We start from the raw sequence: 26,318 nt of genomic DNA, 5'->3' as shown, positions 1-26,318 counted from the left end.
AATACTCGGCAAACCCACAACGGAGTCCGAAGGTGCTCTCCAGGGCGTGCCTGATGCTATACGCTAAACAGCTTTCCTTGCAGTCAAGGGTTCCAGACTAACTGTCCACAGGCTGGCTGTAGGCAGTCGTCCAGCTGGACAGCAAATGCACCACAGTATGCATTGCGCTAATGGAGGTTCTTGTTCTTGCTCATGAACTGTTGTGTACACATAGGCATTTCACTACCCTAATGGATTTTATTCCCATATCACTTGCCTGCTCCATCTAGGCCCATCTTGGGCTCCTTTGCCCTAAACTCATCCTCACAAGGAAGAGAAGAGAGAAAAAAGAAGCATACAGATGGATCAGAGAAGCAGAAACTATAACCGTCTGAAAGATAAAGCCAAGAACTTCAACAGAAATATTCAAAAAACAAAGTGCCCTGCGAGTACTTAAGTGATTCACTGTTTTAAAGGGGTCTTCATGTGGATTATAACAAGGATATTTACATTTAGATTTATACTGGCTGCTTATCTTGAACGGCTCAGGCTTTAACAAAGCAAAAATCTATTTGTTAGCCTTAAGCCTTCAAATATAACTCAACTGGGCTAATATGAGGCACTGGAAGTAGTCTTTCCATTATTTATTTAGGTAGTTTATTTAGAGTATCTAACTGTAAACTTCAGTATACATCGAAGTGGAAATAATTTCTGTTTTACTACTCAACCAGCAGTTGACGCCAGTACCTCTTTTTCTCCTCAACTCTTTGTTATGAAAGTGAATTTAGAGCAAAGAGACACCAACACATAGCTGAACAATTTTCTGTCTCAAAGGACTTTGAGACATGAGTGGGAGAACCCAGTTTTCCAGACTGACTATCAAATGGCCTGCTAACTGTACCATGTGGCCAGCTAGGACACTAGTTGTCTCCCAGAAGATACTGACCTTTCCTTGGCAATTAAAATTGAACCATTGTGCAATACATAAAAAATCATTCATCTAGAGTATTAATCAAAATGTCATTTAATTGTATATTTGATTCATGTGCTTTCTTACAGTTAGCATTATCAATTTGCTCTCGTTAGTTAAAGCATGTATTTAATCCTGTAGACTGCTCTGGTATTACTTATCGACTAAGTCTCAATTTGCAAATTGCAATATATACATATATACACACACACACATATGTAGCCCATATATTTGGCACTTAGAGCAGAACAACCTGTGAAAATTATATAGTTTTCTGCTCATTTTTCTAAGGAAGCAAATCAAAAGTACCAGACATTAATGCCCCACATATTATAAGTCTGCCTTCTAAATAGCAATGCTCTTTTAGGGAACAAAAGGTGAATTTCCATAGTCAGAATCTCTCCCATCTTGTTCATCAGGGAGGAAAGGACAGAAAGGTTCACATGGTTGAGGCTCTCGGATGAGCTGGCTAAATTCCATTAAGCACTGCTAGTTCCATTAAGCACTGTTAGCCTCTGTAGTCCAAAAATATGTGAAGTAAACCAGAAGCCAGGCCTCAAACAACTCATCAGTATGAAGGAAAAAAGATACAGAAATAAAGGTTCTTATACCACACTAAGCATCAGCTAAATTCCTCTGGAGTATGGCAGAAGTTTTAATCAGGACTAATGCTTATACATAGACCTCACACCAGCTGGGCTTCTAAATTTCTTTTTTTCTGTGAGGTAGAACATAAATTGTATCTGAGAGTGGACTAGAAAAAGGCTGTTTAACAGATTCAAGCTATGATTCAGTGCAAGCTCTGGTGTGAGATACTCTGCTACAAACCAAGACAGATACCAGAATCTAGGAGAAAGAGCAAAAGTGAATTTTCACCTTCTAAGACATCAGTGCAAGTCTGCCTAAAGACATTTATCTTAAAAGTGTAAAACCAGCTAAAGCAAATACCTATCAAGCCTGAGTATTTTAGGAAAAGTAAAGTTTCAGATTTACCAGGCAGTCCAGATTAAAGCAGATTCTCTTAATTAATTATCTATATACTTTTGAGTAGCAATACTACTTTTGCACAAGTCTTTTAGCATTAGGCCCCCACAGCAAGAAGGAATACTTGCGTTCTAATCAAAGTGAGTCAGATAAGATGAATTAAGAATCTTTTCAAATTACTGTCATCTGGAAAGGAATTATTTTTTCAGAAAAAGTAATCTCAAAAAGAGGTAAGATAGACTGCTGTCAGTTCTGCAGTAAGGAATGGTCACGGTAATTTCAGAAGTTAGGTTTTTAAATGAATCTTGATTGAACTTGTTTGGTAGCTGGGAGAGGGATGGGGCTGCAGCAGTGGCCTGTGTGAGAAGAATTCACCAGGAGCTGTCTCCATGTTACACAGAGCCAGTTCCAGCTGGCTCCATGATGGACCTGCCGCTGGCCAAAGCTGAGCCTGTCAGCAAAGCTGGTGGTGTCTCTGTCATAACGTGTTTGAGAAAGGGTAAAAAACGCTGTATGGTGGCTGGCAGACAGGAATGAGAATATGTAAGAAAAACAGCCCTGCAGACCCCAAGGTCAGTGAAGAAGGAGGGGGAGGAGATGCTCCAGGCACCGGAGCAGAGATTCCCCTGCAGCCCGTGGGGAAGACCCTGGTGAGGCAGGCTGTCCCCCTGCAGCCCAGGGAGGTCCATGGTGGAGCAGATCTCCACCTGCAGCCCGGGGAGGACCCCACGCCAGAGCAGGTGGATGCCCCTGAAGGAGGCTGTACCCCCGTGGGAAGCCCACGCTGGAGCAGGCTCCTGGCAGGACCTGCGGATCTGTGGAGAGAGGAGCCCACACTGGAGCAGGTTTTCTGGCAGGACTTGTGACCCTGTGGGGGACCCACGCTGGAGCAGTCTGTGCCTGAAGGACTGTACCCTGTGGAAGGGACCCACGCTGGTGCAGTTCGTGAAGAACTGCAGCCCCGTGGGAAGGACTCATGTTGGAGAAGCTCGTGGAGGACTGTCTCCCATGGGAGGAACCCCACACTGGAGCAAGGGAAGAGCGTGAGAAGGAAGGAGTGGCAGAGATGAAGTGTTATGAACTGACCGCAACTCCCATTCCCCATCCCCCTGCCCTGCTCAGTGGGAAGGAGGTGGAGGAGTTGGGATTGAAGTTGAGCCTGGGGAGAAGGGGGTGGGGGAGAAGGTGTTTTTAAGTTTTGTTTCTCACTATCTCTATTTTTAATTGGCAATAAATTAAACTAAATTAATTAATCTGTTTTGTCCGTGATGATAATTGGTGAGTGATCTCCCTGTCCTTATCTCGACAAGGAGATAAGGAGCTTTTTCATCTATTTTCTCCCCCTGTCTTGCTGAGGAGGAGGTGTGAGAGAGTGGCTGGGTAGGCATCTGGCAGGCAGTCAAGGCCAACCCACCACAGAACTATACTGTTCACCCATTTCCAGATGTAAATCCAACAGATACATTGTTATGTAACAGATACAACAGAGGACATATCCACAAGTGTCACACAAAGGACGTTCTCCTTCTACCACTACTACGTGATTTACAGGGCAAATTCTTCAACAAGGGTTTCTCCCCCCCACTTACATACCTCATTTTTGACCAAATCAGTTTGTTTTCCTGCATGATGATCATTCTAGAGTCCTATTGTTATTTACACATGAAAATAAACTTTTAAAAATAAATAATTCTGAATGTGAAATTCAGCCCTGCTGGCAATAGCATCTGCTCTGCAATCACAGTTAGAGGCAATAAATTTTCTTTTGTTGTTTGCTTTTTTTTCCCTGAGATGTGTTCAACTCAAAACCTGACATTTCTAAACCCATGTTCCCTTTTCATCATCTTAGAGAGGCAGTAAACAAGTTTGATTAAAACCAAACTTAAAACATCATGATTTGAGGAAAAGATTTTATTTTAGGGCTAACAAGTTGATAATAAATAAAGGAATATAATAATGTAATAACAGATGTTCTCATGCACTTAACACATACAATAACGGTGGCTTACACTTCTTTTTGGACAAATTGAGAAGAGGTATTTGGCAATATAAGTTTGAATAGTTTAAAGATTATAGAACAAGAAATTCTTTCTGCTGTTTTTACATTTCTTTTATACAAATTCAAATAAATATTAATACATCTATTTTTCCTCTGATTTTCTGTTCACTTTTAACATGCCCGATAACTAAGCCACAGTAATATACAACTGCCAAGAAAGAGTATTTATGAATTATACTTATTAATATTCCTAAAAATGTATCATATTTATGTCACATTGTGCAAGCTCTTTAGGTAAAATTAGATTTTAGGAAAAATTGCAGAAAATTTAAAGTCATTAAAACATATCCAGTGCAAAGGCCAGTCTAGTCCACATATTATGGTACTGTAATGTAAGCCAATATAATTTAAATAATAAAACATGCCTATATGATTCAGAGGAAGCTGAATATGTTTTATGTTTTAAAGATCTGGCATCTAATATGCAGATTCTGCAATATCAGACATTTTACAAATCTTCATGAGATGGCAAAACAATGTTAAGACTTTATAAGTAGTTTTTTTTTTTTTTTTTTTTTTTAGAATAACTCACATTAACAGTACTACAGTGGCCAAAAAAGACAAACTATTATAATAGAAATCAATCTGATTAAAAAATTAAATATTCCAATTAACACTGAAAAAGTGTTTGTAATCATTATTTACAATTCATCAATGATACCAGTGTATAACTTCACACAGTCAAAGTATACCACTTTCCAAGCAAATACCAATTCTTGTATCCCCATTCAAGGATTCAATAGTAGTATGTTGCTTATGTGCAACATATCAGTTTAAGGAAGGAGATCGATCTGTGGTCCAGAGTAATTCTATATATGGCCATTTGGTTTGCAAGCAGCGTTTTACTGGAGTGTCATCGGTCTGTAGCATTGGTTCTTCAAAACCCATAACAACTGCTGTGCCTTCTACATACATGACCTGTCAAAATAAAACCAATTATGTCAGCCTATGTTTGTTTAAAAACTCTAAAAAGAGATTATTGTTTTCACCGGGTTAGGAGAGGATTTGTTATGATACATTGGGGTTTTTTTACTACAAAAATCAAATTCATGAAGTTTTATATACTTTTTTTTTTTAAAAACAAAATGAGGTATGAAATTGAAAAACCCTAATATCTTTGACTCAAGTGCCTGAAAATCCTGATCAGGCCACATTCATTTGACTGTTTACTTCAATAGACAGTAAAGGGCAAAACTGGGGAAAAAAAAAAATCTAGGAAATGCAATGGAAAAATTCTGTGACAACAGATCTTCTATTACTGTTGCAATTGCAAAGTTTGATATTGTTATTTTATAAGGACAGTGTTCCTTAGGCTTAACTTTATGGAATTCATTTTCCATAAAATGGAACTTCTGTTGCAAATCAGCTCTATTCATAAAACAATATTTAAAATGCTATAGGCAGAATCTTCTGAAAACAAAAATTTGTTTAAATTTTCTTGATTATGTAAATATGTTCAATAGTAAAGATAAACACATCTTTGAATGCTTTTGCCTACATTTTGGGGTATGAAACTGCTGGAGATTTCACAGGGGTAATTTTAAAGACCTAACTCCAAGCTATTCCAAAGACTGAACATACACATTTTCTCAAAGAGTCTTCTTACTTTAAGTAATTTTTGTTCCCTATGTCTATTAATGTCTTATACCCTTCTACTGTAAATGCTAATTCAGGAACTAACTTAGAAGCAGTCATGGGTATATCATATATACCCCTCCTTCCAAGAAAGCTAAAAATTAAACAGGTCATTTTCATCCCCCACTAAATGGTTCCAAAAAATACTGATTTTTGATGCAAGTCTGGACTACTAAAATATTTCACTAAAAATTCCAAACACCTCAATTTAGATGTAGGGTTACTTATAGAAGTTGCAGTTTGTGTTACATCTCCATTGTATAAGCATGAGAAGTGAGAAGTGCTCTACTCAAAATGCATAGCTTAAGAGATGCAGTCTAGCCAACTGATCCAGTATAGTAGCTAAAATACGATCAGGAACACAAAGCAGTCTCCAATTCCAAATATATCATTTTGGAAGAAAATTATCAAAATGATAGTTTTGTAAAAAGTCTGTTTCAAGTTAAAGTACTTTGCCTGTAACTATTGTCAGTTTTGCATACTAATCATTATTAGAGCCAGACTTATGTTTCTTAAATCTTACCTTTTCGTTATAGTTAGATTGCTTCAGTCCATTGTAATGGTAAACGGTGAATGACTCTGAAACCCTAGAGTCCTAGTAGAAAGAAGACAGTTAATTTCTTGTGACATACACATCACGCCTTGACAGCCTCTTCTCTTTACAACTAGACAGATGCATTTAAACAGGAAGACCCAAGGAAATTGTAAAAAAGTACAATTTCTTTTAGGTGACATCAACTTGAAGATTTTGTTCATTTTACCTTTCTCATCAGAAATAAAAAAAAAAGATATCAGTAAATTGATGGGTAACGCCCCCAAGAGCAAGTAATAATTTTCTGTGTTCATCTGGACATTTTGAACTACAACTTCTGCACTGACCATGTAGAAACTGTCCTAATTTTTAAAGTCAGACATCTTATGTAGTAGACATATTTGTGTGTATTTATGACTGTTAGGATGCTACAAAGTTAAATATTTCCTAAGGACCAGATCCAATCTCCAACCCTCCATTTGAGAGCTAAAAAGTAATTTATACCCACACCTGCCTAACTATAAACTAATTGTGAAGACACCTGTTCAGCCGAGGCCTAACAGCAGATGTACTGCAGTTGTCAACCTTTACCATTCCAGGTGTTTAAATGCTTTAGTCCTAAAAGGACTGAAAAGCTTTGCATTTCACTGAGTCAGGAAACACAAATCAGGTGTAATATCATCTCTTTTATGGCTACTGGACCAGGGTCCAAACAAAAGCTTATCTCTTTTTTAAGTACATGAAGGTAAAGGCTGGAGTGAGAAGAAATCTGCTCAGGTTACAGTACATCCATCAGATTATGAAAAGCCCTCATTCATTTTTCTCCTCTCAAATGATTCAAAAACCTTATCTCTGTATGGGTCTCTCACAGCAACCCAGGCTATTCAGTGGAGGGAATGTGGTGAAAAGAAAGGTAAGCAGTAACTCTACTTACAGAAGTTGCTTCGCAGACATAAATAAAATCAAGCTTTGCTGGGAAGTAAAGAGTACACTTAACTCTTTTCTGTGAGGAAGGTATGCTCACACTGAAAGAAAGGTAAGTGCTGCTTTCCAGTTCCTGTCCCATGGATGTTGGGGATTTTTGTGCAGTAATTGTCTCCCAAAAAAAGGGCTACCAGGGAATTCAGGAATCCCCCTCTCCAGGTGACTGCCCTAAGCACTAAAGAGTCAGGCTTGCTCTCTCAGGCTGAATGATCTTTGAATATTTCTCTTCTAAGCCAACAGCTTTGAAAAGGAAAGCTGAGATACCTTGCTGCTTTTGAGGTGGAGTTTAGTACTTTCCAGGAGAGTAAGAACAGGGGTTTGAATATTCTCAGCAAAGAAGGATCTCTTGAGCACTAGCTATGCATTCAAATATTGTATAAAGGGGAACATCAACAATTCCAACCATCACTGGCATCTGCTATTTCCTCACAGTATTTTAAACACAGACATTCATTTCTGCAGAGTTTCACTTCCAGAAAAGAATTCTGAACGAGGTGTCAATACAGGTAAGGGCTCCTGCTATGTCATTCACAGAGCACAGACAGATTGGACAACCTATCCATGCCCTCAGCATTCATTAACTGATACTGGCAGGTCCCAGTCCAAAATGTGCTGATTGTTCAGAGTGCACCCTTAAGGCAGTAACACTTCCCACGTTTTGTGCTGGAGCCAGCAAAAGTTCAACAGCACAGGCAAAACTGAGTGGTGGGGAATCATGTGCAGCAGGGAATTAGTACTTGACGGACAGGCATTGAATGACATGAGGGCTCCAACTTTACAGCAGGTAAAGAGTTCCTCCACCAACTCTCTAGGTGACTAAGGCAGCGATCTGCCCATGATTCCACTATGCTCCCTTCTCCTACTGCCCTTCTTCAGTCAGTGATGCCCTTCAGCAATGGGCAACAGAGGCAGCAGCCCCATATGATGGCTGTTTTCTCCTCCAGCTACCTATGGCCCACAGTACTGGACAGTTTAGGCACAGCCAGTTATGGAGGATGTGCTTTGGCTTTCTGAACTTCATTCTAAGCATCTGGGGCCTAAAATCAAGCAGTGGAGTATTCCAGATTTGCAAGTGTAATATAATTGTAAGAAGAAAGATTAAATTATATCAATTGTATAGGTATTTCCACTTCTGGATATACAAATGAAAGGAAGAAGAAACAGCTGGCAAATACACAATGCAGATGTAATTATGTAAATCCAGAGAAAATGAACACTTTAACTCCTCCTTTTTCCTCTAGATGATCAATCATCTCTGAATGATATATTCAGTCACTACCATCTTTTGCAGTGCAGTTCTAGGGTCTTCTGAATGACCAGATCTTTTAATGGTACAGAATACTACACCCAAACAGTGCTGCACAACCTTTAACAAAAAAAGTCTTGCTGAAGGCATTTAAAAAATACTAGTTTCACATTTCCTTGGTTGTAAAAATTAAGCCATATAGTTTCAATGACATGTTAAGCTGCAAAAGCCTCCAAAGAAGTACTCCTCTCAGCCATTCTCTTGCCTCCACCAGCCTATCTTTCTGTCCCTGGGGAAACTCTCTCTCTTCTGCCAATAAAAGCATTTGTATGGCCATGGAACAAGCCTCCACATACCAACAAAGAGAGCTCTCACCCAACCAGTTCCCTGTTCTGGTTTACGACATATCTGTACAAAGAGGCTCCTGGTGGCAGGAGGGAGGCAGCATGAGGGCACAAAAATGTGACCCAGGGCAAAGGAAGAAGAGGACAGCAGTGCTACGTTAACACATGCTTCTCAGCGGTGGTGCTATCTTAATGAATATATGGAAGAGATTGAGAGTTTGAAAGTAATTTTCCATTACCCTGGTAGATACTGACTTCAACATATGCTAAACATAACTCTCTCATGACTTTTTGTTAAACTGTCAAAATTTTACATTATTAGAGATATACATAAAAATAGTTTTAAATATGTTTGTAACCTTTTCCCATTTGCTAGCAATTACAGCAGACATTTGTAATATTGATAAAAACAGTATGTTCATTTATTCTCAGAAAAACCAAACTCAGATGAACTTTCTGTGTAGGGAATCAGTTCAATTTCGTATGCAAAATGTTTATATATTTCCTGCAGGTTAGAACTTGTCACTACAATGGAGTTTCCTTTCAGTGTAAAGCTGACAAAATCATGGAGACCTTATGCAAAATGGAAGTCTACAGTTTGTTGTGTAATACAAGAAGTTATTTGCAGGTCAGCTGTGTTGAATGCAATACTGATTATTAAAAATAGCTCTGTGATAGCGATAGAAGTGTTAATAAATCTCAAAGTCAAGCAGAATAGACAATGCTCTGCAGCAATAAAGCTATATTGATTACCTGCTCAGGGAAAAATTCTTGCAGAAAGGGACCCAGTAATATGATGCCCAGTCCTTCTGGGTCTAATTTGGTCTTCATGAGGTTTACACTATGACAAAAACATTGAATATAAAAGTATGAGTAAGACTTTTTTATTCTTGCATGACTAAGTTATGCTGTGCTACCACAGTACTGGCTGCCAAGTATAGCAATACTATTCTATTTTTAATCGTAAGTGACAACTGCACCAGAATGGCATGCAAGCTGCCAAAACACAGTTATTTTTAAATAAAATTAATCTGTTATTTTAAATTAAATAAGTGATAATTCTGAAGGACCACCATATTTGGTAAAATAATTTGGAACCCATATAATCTAAAACCAGGTTTACAGCCCAAAAGGCGTTTTGCTGTCTTGTAAGCATTCTTGAACCTAGATACGTAAACCAGTCATCTTTTAAATACAGCTTTGTAACTGCCAAACAACCTGTTTTTAAATGGAGATTTGAAAAGCCTCCAAGATTTCTACGTGCACTGAAATAAAATTAACAGATAGATTTCTTGTTTACATCATGTCCTTGATATCAAAGAAGCCAAAACCAATAAATAATGAAAATATTAACAGTACTAATCTGAAAGCCTTACTGCATGAATATGGTATAATTTCAAGTCACTACAAATGAATGTCAATTACAACATTATATTTCTATTTAAGAAATACATTTCTACAGGCATCAGATCGCTTAAACATTTAGTTGCATCTACCTATCCTTTTGCCTAAGTTACAAGTTGTACCATATACAAGAAACTCCTCATTGGATCAAACCAACAGAGCACCTTGCCCTGTATCCTGTTTCTGACATTGGTCAGTAGTGGATGCTTACGATAGAGTACAACAGGGCAAACATACAGTGATATCCTTAGTTTACCCTCCCCATTTCCAGCTGTCTGCTGCTCAAAGACATCTTCAGTGAGAGGCAGTATCTAAAACACAAAGATATATATTTTTTCTTTCCATGCATGTGCCTAATTGGCTTTGAGCCCATATACACTTGTGGTATTTAATAAACTCCACTCACAAAATTAAAATTAAACAATGGATTCTGGGAATAAGTATCTCCTTCTGTTTTGAACCTGTCACCTGATAATTCAGTTTGATGATGCTTCATTTTTGTATTGTGAGAAGCAATTAACAATCATTCCCTATTCATTATGAAACTCCTGGTTTTAGAAACCTCTCTTACATGTCAATGTTTGTCTCTCTTTTCCAGGTTGAACAGTCCTAACCTACAATGTTCTTTTTTAAGATGGAGTGAAACATCATGCATTTATACAATGGCTAATTCTTAGAAATCCCTCTCCATATTTCCATCTATCACCAATTATCATTTTAAATCTAAGATCTGTTCTCTGAATGGTAGTATCTAGTTCACAGCCCAACAATGTGTATGTAAAATCAGGATTGTTTTATCCCCTGTGCAATCAATCTACATTTACTGTATTGAGACTTCTCTGTTACCCTATCTTCCAGTAACTTCTGCTGCTCTTCCACCTAATTTTTTAGTATCTTGAATACTTTTTTATCAGCGGCAAACTATCATATTAATCCCTACCTTCAAATCCTCACCGGTGCCATGACAAACTTCACAGACCTAATACAAATTCCTGTAAAATTCCTCTAACGATCTCTCTTCATTAAGAAAAATGACATTTTTACCCTTTGGATCAGTTATTTATCTACAGGAAAACCTTCCTTCTTATCCCATGTTTACACATTAAACATTTACATGTGAATTCTCACCAGTTTGGCTTTCAAATCTTTTTCTAAGTACTGTTGTCCATTTGTCACCTTCTCATTCTGGTTCTGTCTGGTACCAGAAGAGTTTACAGTGGTATGTAACCTAAAATCGTTCAGCAATTTCATTCTGATGTTTCTTCAGAATTTGGGGTTTTTTACTTATCTTGACACTTCAGACTCTTAGTTACTCTAACCACCCATAAAAAGGCTTAAGTGTGGAAGCCTCCCTGTAATCTTCCCCAGTGAAGATGAAGAAGAATTCACTACACTTTTCTTACTGACTTTGAATACTTTTTCATATTGGGGATCACCTATCAGAACTACAGACCTCTTGCAAATCTCCTGGTTCTGATGGGCTTAAAAAAAATATTATTAGCTTTTATTTTATAAATTTGCAGATTAGCCTTCAGAAGATTTTAACTCTGCTTTATTTTGTATTTACATTTAATGTTCCATAAATGTAGATTCTTCCTTATTTTTTTCATGTAGGCATTACATTTGCCTTTCAGAAGACAGTCTGAGCTTCTCACAGCTGCCTCTTCTAGCACCTAGGCCTTTAACCACCTAGGTCTCTTTCATCAGGGGCTGCAGGCAGACGGTGTCTTTCTAAGGTCTTTTTGATTATTGTTGCATGTAAGCATTTTATCCTTCCGGCTACCACTTACGTGTCTTCATTTTGAAGTAGCTTCCTTTCTTGGTGCTAACATAGTACTAGTAGTAAATTATTTAGCTGCTTTTTGTTTCTGCCTCAGTACACACAGAATACGTTATGCAATTCTTAAGAAAGTGGCTCTGTTAAGGCCCTTGGAAGAGTAATTTTAAAATTCGTAAAACTGAATTTGATATTCTATAAACTATGTTAATTTAATATCTTAAAAAAAAAAGAAATTTCACTACTCAAGTGAAACTACAACTGAAGATTTGCAAGATACTGGACTTTAATCCTTCTATTGGTTGTTCTTACTGCTCTCAAAATACAAAATTTAAGATATTTCAGTAGCTGTCTGAAACGTGCTCAAATTCTTGAAATACCGTAACAGAGTTGTAAAAATATTGTGCTTGTAAATGGAACAAATGCAGATTTAAGTAAAGATAATTTTGAAAATGCACTTAAAATTAAGTAATAAAATTAAAGCAAGGTATATGCTCACTAATGAAATACAAGAACTGTTTAAAAATGCAGAGCCATACTAAGTTTTTAAGTATGGACAGTGTACAAAGTTAAATCAATTAAGCAGGAGGGGAGATTTAATAAAATTCGATTGCTGTGTTTCAACTGAGACTTCTTCATTCAGCAAATAGCTAACACTGTTCAATGTTACTGATATTACAGCAGAGCTACCAAAACAAGTGTGAGTACATGCTTCAGTCACTTCAGTGCGAAGTCTAGTGTCTTAACTGAAGAGGTTATGAATGTTGGGGTGATGATACCAATGGTCTTTGTACTGTTATGGCTGAGAAGTGTGTGGGGACAAAAGCCTCCAGCACTGGTCAAATAGACCAATAGGATAAAATATTTTAAACCAGCTAAACCTAGATTAACAGATGTACTCAAATTGGTGCCCTAAAAAGTATCAGATGGTTTTTATAAACAAATGGACAAAACAAACGAGAGAGCTGGGTTCTTGGATGTATTTACTAAAAGACTAGAAAATTTTACTAAAATCACATGCAATGGCATTCAGTACTGGAATGGCTAATCCACCTTTTTAATTCACGTCTGCGCTACAAAGTTTTCCTCTCTATAATTCTTAAACTCTAAGCAGGTCTGATTGTTAGTCATCTTGAGATTCTGAGAAGCTTAAAGCCTTGGATTAGATGATCACAAAGAATTTCCATTTAGTTCTTGAACTAAAAAATGTAAATAGTACACTTGGAAGCAATGCCTTTAATTTTACTTAAAAACAAACAAGCAAGCAAGCCTGTATGGAATTTGAAATGTGTTATTTATACTTGTGTTGCACATTAAATAGATGGGACATCTAGAATTCAAAACAGACTAGGTCCTCAAGACAGTAATATTAGACATTTTTATTTAAGAGGAGATGATTCAAGACTGAATATTCCATGGTTTGATCATGGCTATTCAATATAGCAGGCCTCCTGACTGGCTCTTCCTACATCAATTTATATCTGATGTGCTACACACAATAAAATAGGCCAGGGCTATGCCACAAACACCCTGAAGGCCAAACAGTCAAATGGAAAAACTGCTGAGTGCAGAAAGAGGTTTTTTGCAATTTATTGAGGCAGCAGAACAAAAAGGCCAAAAGAAAGCTTCAGACCTATTAAACTAAGGCTTTTTTTCTTTCCGTCCCTTTAAAAAAATCTTTTGCAGATTTCACCACTTACTGACATAATATGAATGCTAGCCTTTTTGTCTCGTATTTTCTTTGGTTTTAGTTTCCTGGGTGTCTTTTGATTTCAATTTTCACTCCTATTCTCCACAGAGAACACCTCAGTAAACTTTGTTGCACCTTGTAATATTTGAAAGGACAGAAAATGGCATCAATCAAATTTCAGATGGCTGTGGTAAGTAAACTTGCAGTCTCCACAGTCTTTCTACAGGAACAATCAATTTAGACCCCAATAAACTAGACCATATATTTACAAAAGACCAGAACCATCTTTTGGAGATGTAAAGACCTTCAAGCACATAGCTGTCCTTCCTGGGTTAAGCATTTAGTGGCAAAACGTGGCAAACTTTGACAGCAAAGGTTAACTGCTGCCACTGAATATTAGTCCTGTCTGTCCACATAAGATCTAAAATAAATTACCTTTTTCATTTGATAGTTTTAACTCTAATCCTAGAAATCGAGGTGTCATTTCTGAAAACAAATGCCAATTATAAACACTACAAGGTACTGAGTGTGGGTGGAAACAAAAGTATAACTGAAGCAGTTTCAGCTTCAAGCTCTGTAGACAGATCCGGTGGTAATCCAATGCTAATCTGCCTCTGAATACCTTGATTGTTTGGCTTTTTTGTCACACAGTTTCACCCTCATTAACATACAGAAATATATTCACAACTATCTCCTCAATATATAGTCATGCAGTAGGTCCGAGGGTTTTTTTGGCTGCTAGTTATCACTACAAAAGTTAGAAACATTTTCTCCCATTTAATTTAAAGCTGACTTAAACACTTCAAAATAACATTCTGTACCCAGAATGCAAGCTAGAAAAAAATCCAGAAAAAACCCTAAATTGTAATTGATATGTGGTTAATTGAATCCAGAAAAAAACCCCTAAATTATAATTAATATGTGGTTAATTGATACTTTTGTAGCATTTAAATTTTATTATACTTACTATTCAGGATCTGAAACAAGGTCCAGAGCCTTCATTACATCTTCTAGCAGAGTGTCAGGTATAAAACCATTATCTGAGGAAGAAGCAAAGCTTCTCATTAGCAAAAGATACCAAATGCTTTCCAGGAGTACAAATTTTACTCAAAAATACAAATATTGCATGTCTCTAAAATTTGCAAACAAATGGTGAGGTTCTAGAAGGAACATAGTTTTCAAACACTTCTCTCCCACTTTAAAAAATGAGGAGTGTAATACAGAAACTGTGGGTTTATCATTCATGCACTTAGAAGCTTAATACTCGCTAAGAATTCAATCTCTTTATAGCAATCTCCATCTCTACTAGATACCTTGGGATAATAACTGTACAGTTTTTCCCTTTTGATTAGTTAAAATAGTACCTGAATGTTAGACATCCTCTGTTTTCCAAAACATAAGAAAATTTTCTGTGTATGCCACATACATTCAAGAACAAAATTTCATGAAGAATGCAATCATAGTGGATCATTTATTTTATGAAAATGTAATATAAGAGAAATCAAATTACATTTAAGCTTTATGTTAATTACAAAGAACATTACAAGGTTGAAAAGCTTATGCTCTAAGAACTTTACTTCCTATTGTGCAATGTTGTACTCAACTTCCCTTACTACAGAATTCTCAGAAAATTTCTTCATGTCACTTGTAGATTGACTACTGTATTGAAAATTTCTTGTCTTAAGTATTTAATTCCTCTCTTAATCAGCTCAGGTATAAACAGCATATTACCCTGGCATGGAATTTGAAATGGATTTGAAAGTGCAGTATGTGGAACAAATTTTAGAAAATAATGGTCCTATTTTTGAAGAGATACCCTACACAATGAAGTATTCATTACTGTTTGGATTTTGTCTCTACTGAGCGAGTACATTTCAATTAAAAACTCTTATTGCAGCAGAAGTACAGCCCTTACCCTCAGGGTCATATGTCTGGAAAACCCTTCTAGCTTGTTCTGAAGGCGCTTCAGGAGCAACAAGGGCCATATCCTTAGGGAAAAAAAAAAGAAAAAAAGAAAGAAAAGAAAAAAAGAAAACTTTCAGAATATTCTTCATTCAGATACAGATTACTAAGGAAATATTTAGCCATACTATACAGTGTTGGACCTTATATTAATGAAAATTTAAATACAACAAAAGAAAAAAATTAAGGTAATTTGGCAATGATAGCAAAGCGATCAAGAAATGTGTTAAAGATTATTCCACAAACTTCTAGAAAAATTTTATATAAGTCTTTTCATGCAGATGTTGTGGCACAAAAGCTAATTGGAGACTACATGTATTATGTGGAGATTTATAGTATCATTCTTTATATCTGAAAACACACATATATGTACCAGTGAAATTTATTGAGTGTACTGTGCATACATTGAAACATATAAAAATTATTTAGATAGAAAGCTGTCATAGAATGTTTTGAAGTCCATTTCACAGACTGGCAGAGCATAAATTTGTTAGTTGCATGAGAAAGTATGATTTCAACAGTAGCTATTGTAATGCTTTTATTTATCCGTGACTTTTTTCATCTCAAATACAACCATGCTTTCCAAAACATATGCAGAGGCACACATCTATGTCCTATTGTAAAACCAGCAAAAATCATAGCCCTCTGGTTTTATGCCAAAAAAATTATTATAACAAAAGTGAAATTTTAAGTTATTCATGAGAAATGAAAGGTGGCATAAAGGGTAAGAAATGCACCTATTCAAGACACCCTTTAGTTTAAAAAGATACAAAGACTTGATGTTCAAATAGAACATGAAACTCCAAAATAGAACTCCAAAAACTGCTCGCTAGGGGTACTTAAAATCCTAAATCTCCTCTTGCAAATTTACAATCACCTATGTTGTTTTTCACATAGAAAGGAAAATGAAAAACTTGCTCAGAGGGAAACACTGCATTTGACAATACCCCCTCTACAGGTTTTCTTCCTGTCGAAGTCAAAATGTACTGTTACCTGCTGTGCTATCAACAGTAAACACAAACCCCCAGAAATAGCAGCATTAACGTTACTCTGAATAACATTAAACCCTGGGAAACTTGCTTTTGTTCATATTGTATTAAGTAAATTGATTTGTTACAAATCAAAAAGTTACCTTAAACTGATTTATAAAGTATACATAACCTTTTTTCTTTTTATTTCCAGTTCAGCTCAACTTTGCTTTCTGAAGATGACTTAGATTTTCTTGAAAGAGAAAATCATGACAACATCCTCTCATTATACCTGTATGCGCTAACAGTGAACTTCAGTCTAAACTATATAAATCTGTAGTACTTCATCTGAGGTAAGGCACAGAAAAAAAATCAGAAAATGTAGAATTAAAAGATGCCTAATGACCTACTGTTCTTTTAACAGATTAAGAGAAATGCTTCAGGGAAAGAACAGAAGCAAATCATACATTTGACCAGAATTCCACTCTCACCCAGTTTCTCCTAAGAGCTGACTCCAAATCAGTCAAGGATTTTAAGTATACACCTAATGGCATCCAGCATATACTTAAAAACTTTCCTGAATGAAAGCCAACTGCCTAGGACACACCAACAGGGATAACATGGAACACAACATACACTTAAAATTAACAGGCAACAGCTTTACTTTGAACAGATGAATGATGCAGCTATTACTGGCATAAGGTGCATGCAATGGAGATTACAGAGCTCCCCTCATTTCCATGTACAGGAGAGACAAAAGTTTGGTATTATACAGGATATTAGACAAAAAGTTAGGAGATATCTGCCCTGTCTTCCAAGGCTCTAGATCACCAGCCCATTATATACTTTCACTCTTAAGGGCTACTCCATTGCCCCTTGAGCACAATGCAAACGTCTACATTACAAAGTGATGCAGTGCATGGAGGGATGGACTGGGGTTCAGTTTGCTGTGATGTATTAAGGGGTATCCACATTGCATCTTTACTGGCAATGAAGTTTGTGCCAAACGTCACTCCCAGAAGCACACCATGCAGAAGCAGAGCCATTTGCTGGAAGCCCTTGTGTCCACACTGCAGGCAAAGCACTCTGAAAAGCCTCCTAGTGTGCAACTTCAAGTGTTGGCTCCACCAGGAGAGAAAATGCTTTCAGCACAGCTGTAGGACACTTAATTGCATGCAGCAGGATTCCAAGTCTAGAGGCAATGCAAATTTGCACCAAAAAGCAGCTCTCCAACATGCTAAGTCACCAATATAGGTGGATCTGGTGAATCACATCTGCTAGAATTCTCCTAGTTCCTGAGATGCAATAGATTTATCAGGACTAAATTACTTCTGGCTCCAGCCTACTGCCTCTCTTGCAGCGCAAGAGCCACCTTTCACTGTGACTGGACTGCAGAGCCCATCTTTAGGTCAGAAGCAGGCTTGCCTGCAGGTAACCTCCTGTACTATGTGAATTCTCCAATCATCCTGTACCCAAGAGCTCCAAGTGAGAAAGCGTACAAAAGAAACTAATTTGAGAGAAGTCCCTTTGTCCTTCTAGTCTCTCCTAGTGAGAACAACTTGTTAATTGCTTGCTTAATATACTGGAAATATAAACCCTACATTTTTATATTAATTCAGTATCATAACAATGTAATTTTAAGGATGTACAAATATAACTAATTTGGAACAAAACCACTATTTAACAAAAAATATTCCAATGATTTTATAAATGAATCGTAACTAGTAGAATACTTACAGAAAATCAATACTTTAGCAGTGTATCTTCATGTTTACGTATGTTCTAAACTTTTTTTAAAGTACTTTGCAGATAAAGAGACCATACCGCTTTAATAACATCTACAGCTCAACACAATTAGTTTCATGATGACAAATGATGTATGAAGTTGTGCAGTTGTTGAGTATATGCTCTATTATAATGGGTAACACTTATGTGATCATATAAGGTACATACATACACTGTAAAATTTGATAATATGTGACCAACTTTTAAATAATTTGGAATACTCCAAAATTGGAAAAGTTTCATTTGGGGGGGGGGTCAGTATTACAAAACATACTAAGTAGGAGTAGATTTCACTATCAGTGAATTACAGTAAACTATTGCAAATAGGTCTCAGTTTAAAATCAAAGATGCTATGGCATATAGAACTTATTAACAACACAATGATCAGTGATTTCAATACTCAGGATTTAACTCTAAAGAGGGGATATTTTTATGGTAGATTCTTATTAACGAATTGGAAGCTCATGGAGCCAATGTAACAAGAGAGAACTCTTAAAATTTCTGTGATATGGAAGGACATAACCAAAGTCACTTCCAACTGCACAGACTTATTATTTCAAATGCAAACTACATAGCTCTACTTTGGTTTACGAGTATGCAGTTCTTTCCATAAAATCTTAATGTAATCCAAGAATAAAGACTTGGATCACTTGTGTGGTCCTCCACCCCCCCAAATTATCTTGTTAATGTAGTATTTTCCAGTTTCATGTGACGCAAAACAGATTTTTTAAAATAAATCTCCTGCAACTACCAACAAATATTTTTTTGATAGTCCAGTTGCAAATAGTGTGTATTCCTGTTGGCATTTTAATTTTCCAGGTCCTTAGTTATTTCAGTGCATGTGTACATGGGAAGGACTTAGAGAATAAGTCACTGAATGCATTACTCAATAGTGAAAATTCTCCATGTCTTTCAATTGAACTTTTAAATACGGTAAAGCCTCCCAGTTATTACATGTTAACACTTTTTATTCATTAAATGTGATTTACTGATGCTCTAAGCAAGTCATTTCACAAGGAAACTTAAAAAAGTTTCCTGCCTTGGAGAGATGACCAAAAAATCCACCCCTCTTACTTTCAAAATAATTCTAACTTTTCACTGAAACTGTTGTCCTATAAATAGTTAAAAAAGAAAGACTTTAATCCTGTATATACAAATCCAAGCATTCTCTAACATCATTCATTTCCAGTATCCAGAAAACTTTAAAAGTTCAACTAGTCCATATATTTGTATCTAGGGAAAAAATAAAGTAAAATACCTCCTTCAGGCAGCAAAGCTGAAAATGTGACAAAAATCTAACAAAAACATACTTCAGCTGCCCAAGCTGATATTTCATCATATGTGCCAAAATACATCCCCCACCCCAGCCTTATGAATTGTATTTTGATGTATCCCATGCATTGAAAGTTCCATATAAGGGAATCCCATCAACAGTTAATTATAATTGTTTCCAATACTAAGCACAACATGTCCCAAAAATCATGTTTCACTCGTTGGCTCTTGCGATACACAAACAAGTAATTTTATATTACTTTGAAAAGTTATTCTCATCAGTAGTACCAGTTATTTTAAGATCCCATGTTTACCCTCAGAAGCAAAAAACACTCTTCATAAGTTTTAATGAAAACATTCCAGAAGTTTTCATTCTACAAATCAAAAGCAGAAAATAATGGCTAAGCCACACTGAAATTCTGGCTATGAATTTTTACAAAGATCCCACCCTGAAAGACCTGTTGCCCTTGAAAATGAAATCTGTTCACATATGGACTGCTTTACAGTTCTACACTACCAGTGTTGAGGGACATGTGGAAGAATTACGTATTGTAGTACTAACTTCCTTCTTTAAAATTTGCCTAAAGAAAATTTAGAAACACTGATAATTATCAACTATTTAACTTGCTATAATTTAATCAAATCTGCAAGAATGAAGATTATTTAATCCATTCTTATATTACAGAGAAAAGTGTGTATTTTTTCAATGCTATAATCAGTGGCTTTCAAGCCGGCAACTCTTCCAAAATGGTTTCCTAAGAAAACAAGGTTGATGGGATCTCTGAAACCGATTCCCATCTCTCTGGCTTCTGCATCTATTGCCCAATTTCAGTTTTACTTGACAGAGGGAATAGAGTCTCATGAGTCGTTAAAACTGAAGCCAGGTAGGGAGGAAACGTACAGGTTTGCGTTCCCACCAAGAGGGAAGGCAGAACACTGCTGTGAATCGCTGTGTTCGGCAATAAGCAGAGACCATACAAACACCACTGGCACAAGCCCAGAGCTATGACTGCACGCCTGGCTGTTGTTGGGTGGACCATCACAGGAGACAAGTGGTGGGTTACTATAGCAGGTATTTGCACATGTGGGAGAGGGAGAAAGATAGGTGCGAGACAGAGATGGAAAGAGGAAAAAAAAAAAAACCAACAAACATTTAAGGAGACAAGCTGCTGGAAGACAGGCTTCAGATGGTCTGCACTTACATCACATGCTTTGACTTAGAAGCACTTCTATATGTAGTTTTAAATTAACATGATTTGAAGTAGTTGTACTGTTTCACTAACTACCCAGGGGAGCAACCTTAGATTTCTTCAAAGAACATTGCTTTATTAAGGTTCACATCAGTCTTGGGGGCTTTAGAGACGGCAGAACATTTGGTGAGGGTACAGACAGTTCTGACAGATGTTGGGGAGGGAGGTGGCAGGAAGAGACCAGACCAGAAATCCAAAAATCATTTGGTAAAAGCGTAAGTCCAATAAAGAGTAAAACAGTGGACTGACTCAGTAGACTTTTGTTTATCTCTTTACTCAACTGAAGTGGATATTTGAAAATTATTGCAGTTGACATGGAAGGAAGAGATTGCCAGGCAAACTAAGATGAAACTTTGATCCACTAGGAGGGTGGAAAAGAGTCTGTTACACATTCCTATCATTTATGCTGGAGAGGAACAGAAGTCCCTATCCAATGACAGCCATCCACAATCCAGCGTTGTGAAGATTTTTGAGTATGGAGGGATCAGATAGTTTAATCACTGTTCCTGGTCCAGCTGTAATGCTGGGGACTCTGGTGAACGTACTGAGCTCCTGATAACAAAACTGTCATAACCATGTCAAACCCACTGGGGTCCTGTTCTGTTTTACTCCGAGTGGGACTCAAGGGACAAGTTAAACTGGGCGAAATACAACATCTGTCTCTTCAACACATGCCATCAGAAACACAACCAAGAAAGAAGTGGCAGTTTTTAACAGTATGGGAAGTAAAAAGATAAAACTCAGAACAATCCTAATACTGTAAGACTACCCAAGCAACACCTGATGCATGGTGTAGAGGCAAGAACGTCAGTCACTTAATCTCACAGTGGAGTTGGTTCAAAAAGAAATTTGATTTTAAATGTCAGTAAGGTTCTTTTGGAGATTATCTTTTGAAGAGAAAAGACACTTCATACAATCCTACTGATGTACTATGTAACTGTACCATTATCACTTGGGTGCACAGGTCTTTTGCATGTGATCAGAATGCATTTCAAAATGGATAGTGCTCTAAAATAAGAATGTGAAGCTTTAGTTCCTCCTGTGGCTGTAATCCATTTGCAACAAATCTCTAGAGCCATAAAAGCCATATCCAGTGTCAGTACCCCAGAGGACAGAGAGACACAGAGGTTTCTTCTTCAAATGGTGAAGGGATCCTGCTACTGAAGCCAGAACTGATGAAATGCTCTTTGCAGCCTGAGAAATAACCACCCACTTAACTGAGGGAGAACAGACTGAATGCAGCTTTATTTGGAAGCAAGGAGCAGAAGTGTCATGTGTCCTAAAGGTGTCAGATACTGTTTTACTTGCAGAGACTGGCTAGGAAGTGAACCAAAGAATAAAATTTAACATGGACTACATCCCTAGAGAAGTAAAAATAGGTTCAAAGTCTTGCAGTGATATAAAATTTAGTTGTTGGTTCTCACTGAGATTGAGAAAATCAAATAGAACCTGAGCATTGCTTGAAATAAAATAAAAGCTTTCCTGTGGGTCCTCCTAGGAGCTAATTATCAAATCAAGGAAAGAGGGAGAGTCCTTAAGATCTGAAATAGGAGGCTGTTATTACCATCATACAAAGAACTGAACAGATATGGAAAGGCCACAGATCTTGTTTCCTCTTAGGCACCACTGAAGAGATGTTGAGATTGCTGAGGTATGCAGTTACTGGTTCTAAAAATACTCACCAACATAGCATCTACTGCCAATTTAGGCAGACTATTGTGAAGGGTCCCTGAAAAGGGACAGAGTTGGAGAATTATACTGTGGCAATAAAGCAAATCAAATCCTAGAGCACTTACCTGTAAAGTCCATACTAAAGCGTTTGATGTTATTTGACATAAATGTAGTTTAGGATGCATGCCAGCCCCAAGATAGCAGAGTTCTTATCACACGTCAGAAAATAAAATACAGGCCTTGTAATTCAGACTAGCAGAAGATGACACAGTTTACCTGAAAGTGTTCATTAAGGGGTAGAGGTGGTGGAGAAACATTCATGGTAAGCAATTTGTTTCAACAAGGTGGTTAAAGGGAAGCAAACTGGCTGTAGTTGCAGTCTGCCTTGTGAATAAGAGTGAAAGGATTGCATTTACTCTACAGTACCTGCAGTACCTTGCTGGTACTGCAAACAGAAGAGAGTTCTCAATAGGGCAGAATGAAAACCTACATATGGACTACTGTTCAAATCCTTTTTCACCTTCACCCATACTACCCAGACAGAAAAGGGACCCTACTTGATCCAAGGGCGGGGTGAGGCTGTGGAGGCACAGCAAATACAAACCAAAGAGCAAGAATTAATAACAGGAATCTACAGTGAGCACACTGTCAGCCTATCCATCTGGAAAGCAGGGCTTTTAACATGCACTCAACTAAGTTATGGAAACCACAATATATGCTGCATTCCTGTGGGAAAGGGTGGTTTAATGAGACAGCCAACAAAAAAAGCCACAGCACTGCAGTTTCTCAAAAATAAGAGAAACTCAAACTACATTGAATACATGTTTAACAGTTACATTGCCACAGATGTTGGTGTTTTAGTTCAAAACATTACAAGAAGGCAACAATTCACTCGTTGACATGTTAAAAAAAAAAAAAAAAAAAAAAGAGCTTCTTCACCATGTCCCCTGCTTTGAAAGACAGATTACAAGAGATTACTGTAAACCAATAAAGACTAGGTATATAGTCTTTTTGTTTTTAATTCACAATTACTAACTTGTTTTACTCATCATCACAGAATAAAGTCTTCATTTTGAAAGCAAAAATACATTACTGGAATTATAGACCAGGAGTCAGCAAATTGGAGTTTACTGGAATTCTTCTCTAATTCTTATCTAATTACTAAATTACATGTACCCTCCAGTCACAAGTTTAATCCAAAAGGGCAGCTTTTCAAATTATCTTTTGTCTGCTATATTTGGATACTTTTTTTTTTTTTTTGAGGACAGAGTACAGTGCTATACAAACGCCAAACTTTACTCCTAAGAGGAAACAAACTGTAAGTGAGCAAATTCCAACTTCCAAAAACTTCACAATATAACTCACTCAAGATGAATGGTAGCTTCTATTATCATGCTACTTTTTTTCTACTCAAAAAAATTAACATCTGTGTTAAACACTATTTCTATATCTAATACTATTTCAGCCTATAGACATGAAGTGTTTGCTATACAACCCGTGGTGAGCATTAACATACTAACTCTATTAGGCAATTACAATAAGGAGGTGGGAAATGAACAAGTATGACAGAAACATTTGATAGCAGAGTTCAAAGCCAGCGAAGATGTACTGCAGAAATTAAAATCTTCCTATATACAGTTCTCACAGTACTGAAAGCTGCACTTAATGTTGGAAAATAGCTTCAAGTGTTCAGTTTCCCACTTAAACCATGTAATTCTCTCTTGGGATGATGAAAACCCTCTGGTTTGCTTCAATCAGCACAATGAAATGTTTTTGAAAATGGACCAGATTAATTATTTTATAACTTACATATGACAAAAGTGTTTCTAAAAGACAATTACTAGCCTGGTTACTTATTTTAACAGTAATATCTTATGGTTTTACATGTGAAATGTATGAGCTCTATGAAGTAATTAAGAAAATGATATATTAATAATGCCATGTAATTCACTTCTATTTTGTACTGATAAATAGTATTTTAGGGAATCTTTATACATACATATGTTAATACATGTATAGAGGAAATACTAAATATTCACGAACTCTACACATTTTCACAGTATCACCTTTTATGTTCATATGTGAATTTGGTATTTCAGGTAGCTAATTCCAGTATTAGCAGAATAAAGCAATTAGGTTCTATGAAAAACAGTATGTTTATTCCTTTAATTAATACAAAACTTGTGATATTTTTCTCCTTAAGGCTGTATTTCACAGTAAAGCCCATCTCACACCACCCCAATTACATTGGTTTTCTTAACGATGCATATGCAGTCACTGAACTTTTTTTTCTAAGTACATCCACATTGTCTCAGTATTTCCATACCAAAGTTTTTTTAACTTATTCAAGTCTTAGACTGACAACGTTGGCACTCCTCTGTAACACAAAACAGTTATTTTTAAAGTACATATATAAATGTATATGCATACAAAGATTCCCAAAACTATCAATTGGTAGACCAAAATGGCCTTGGACTCCCTATAATACAAATTAAAATAAGAAAATATATTAATATATTTCACACCCTTATGTAAAACAAACCAACACTGGAAAAAATGCACTTAAATACTGAAATGAGGTTACTTCAGTTTTAGAAACAAACAAATATATTATTCAGACAGCTAATCAAATGTGACTTCTGATGTTACTTAAGGGGAGAAATAAAGATAGAAAATTAAGGTAATGTCTTAAATTTCACTAAATGTGCTTCATCTCTGCTAGGAAGAGTTAAAAGCTTCCTCCACCATAGACAGTCCCTGCTTCCCCTTTTTTTGTGTTTTTTTCCTCCTTCCACATTTAGGCTTTCAATTCATTCATTCACATATCCTAACCTCAAAGTAGAGCTGCCTTGTCAAAAGAGGTTAAAGATGTTACTCTGTACACAACAAAGTTGCTATCAGTATGAAGAGAGACAATAAAGGGATGAAAAACTCATTTTTGAGTGCTTCGCAAAAAGTGGTTAGAAATGGATTGCTAAGGGTATTTGTGATTTGTACAGGATGAAATCAGATGCTGTATATGGATTCTCTCTAATGTTCCCAGGGGTTCAACAGCTGCCACATGCATTAAGGTTCTCTGGATCAAAGAACAGCTAAAACACAAACTGATTTCAGCCAGGTTCCTGCCATTTATAAAATTACCTGAAGTCTCCTGGAAACATATAGATTCTCTATACAAATTCAGTCTGTCATGTCACCCATTTATTAGGCAGTTGGGGAGTTTTGCAAAAAGGAGAGTTTGGCATAAAGTTTCATTACAGGACTACAACAGTTACTATTTTAAAGAATATTTTTTATTATTGAAGCATATGTTGTCATGTTGGCAGTCTCATTTAGTGTTTCTAGTTCCTGCATCTTTCCCAGTAGGGTTTGGGAACATGGGAATAAAGCAGGCTGAACAGAGAATAAAAAAAATCTCATCTTCCACTTCCCAAGGATACATGGTGCCCTGCTCAGAAAGAACATCTGGTCTTCAGAGGTTTGGGGGGAAAAAATGCAGAAAGACAGCAAATGGCCACAAAATAATTTCCTTGCTGTTTAGCCCAAGAACACTTCACTTTAAAATACCTTTAATACGCATTCAATAACTGTATTTAAAACTCTCTATTTCATAAACTTTGTGATACATTTATGACTTCAGGACCTTTTTCTTTTTCAGGAAGAAAAATTCTAAGGGGAAGAAAGAATCTGAGGAGTCAGTCTAGAACATGTATTTATAACAGGTGAGCACAGATTAGCAGCCACTCGTATAGATTCATTTTCTGAAACAGAAGAACAATGGGTATACCACCAGTTCATACGCTAAT

General features: G+C 36.7%; 1 protein-coding gene across 8 annotated transcripts in view; it reads right to left on the bottom strand.

The window, feature by feature from the left end:
• Window positions 1-3,829: 3,829 nt before the first annotated feature.
• MINDY3 (MINDY lysine 48 deubiquitinase 3) overlaps window positions 3,830-26,318 on the bottom strand; it is a 61,267-nt gene continuing 38,778 nt past the window's right edge. For all 8 annotated transcript variants that reach the window (XM_075048402.1, XM_075048392.1, XM_075048447.1 and 5 more), the window contains 5 exons: window positions 15,520-15,592; window positions 14,572-14,644; window positions 9,487-9,574; window positions 6,151-6,222; window positions 3,830-4,910 (listed from right to left, as the gene is read on the bottom strand). In XM_075048402.1, the coding sequence (XP_074904503.1) occupies window positions 4,761-4,910; window positions 6,151-6,222; window positions 9,487-9,574; window positions 14,572-14,644; window positions 15,520-15,592 (456 nt within the window). In that variant the 3' untranslated portion in view covers window positions 3,830-4,760. The remainder of the gene's footprint in view (window positions 4,911-6,150; window positions 6,223-9,486; window positions 9,575-14,571; window positions 14,645-15,519; window positions 15,593-26,318) is intronic.

The sequence above is a fragment of the Buteo buteo genome, chromosome 2 (genome assembly GCF_964188355.1).
Source record: "Buteo buteo chromosome 2, bButBut1.hap1.1, whole genome shotgun sequence".
Classification (NCBI taxonomy): domain Eukaryota; kingdom Metazoa; phylum Chordata; class Aves; order Accipitriformes; family Accipitridae; genus Buteo; species Buteo buteo.
The sequence above is the reverse complement of the archived record's forward strand: the minus strand, read 5'-3'. Positions and strand labels throughout refer to the sequence as shown.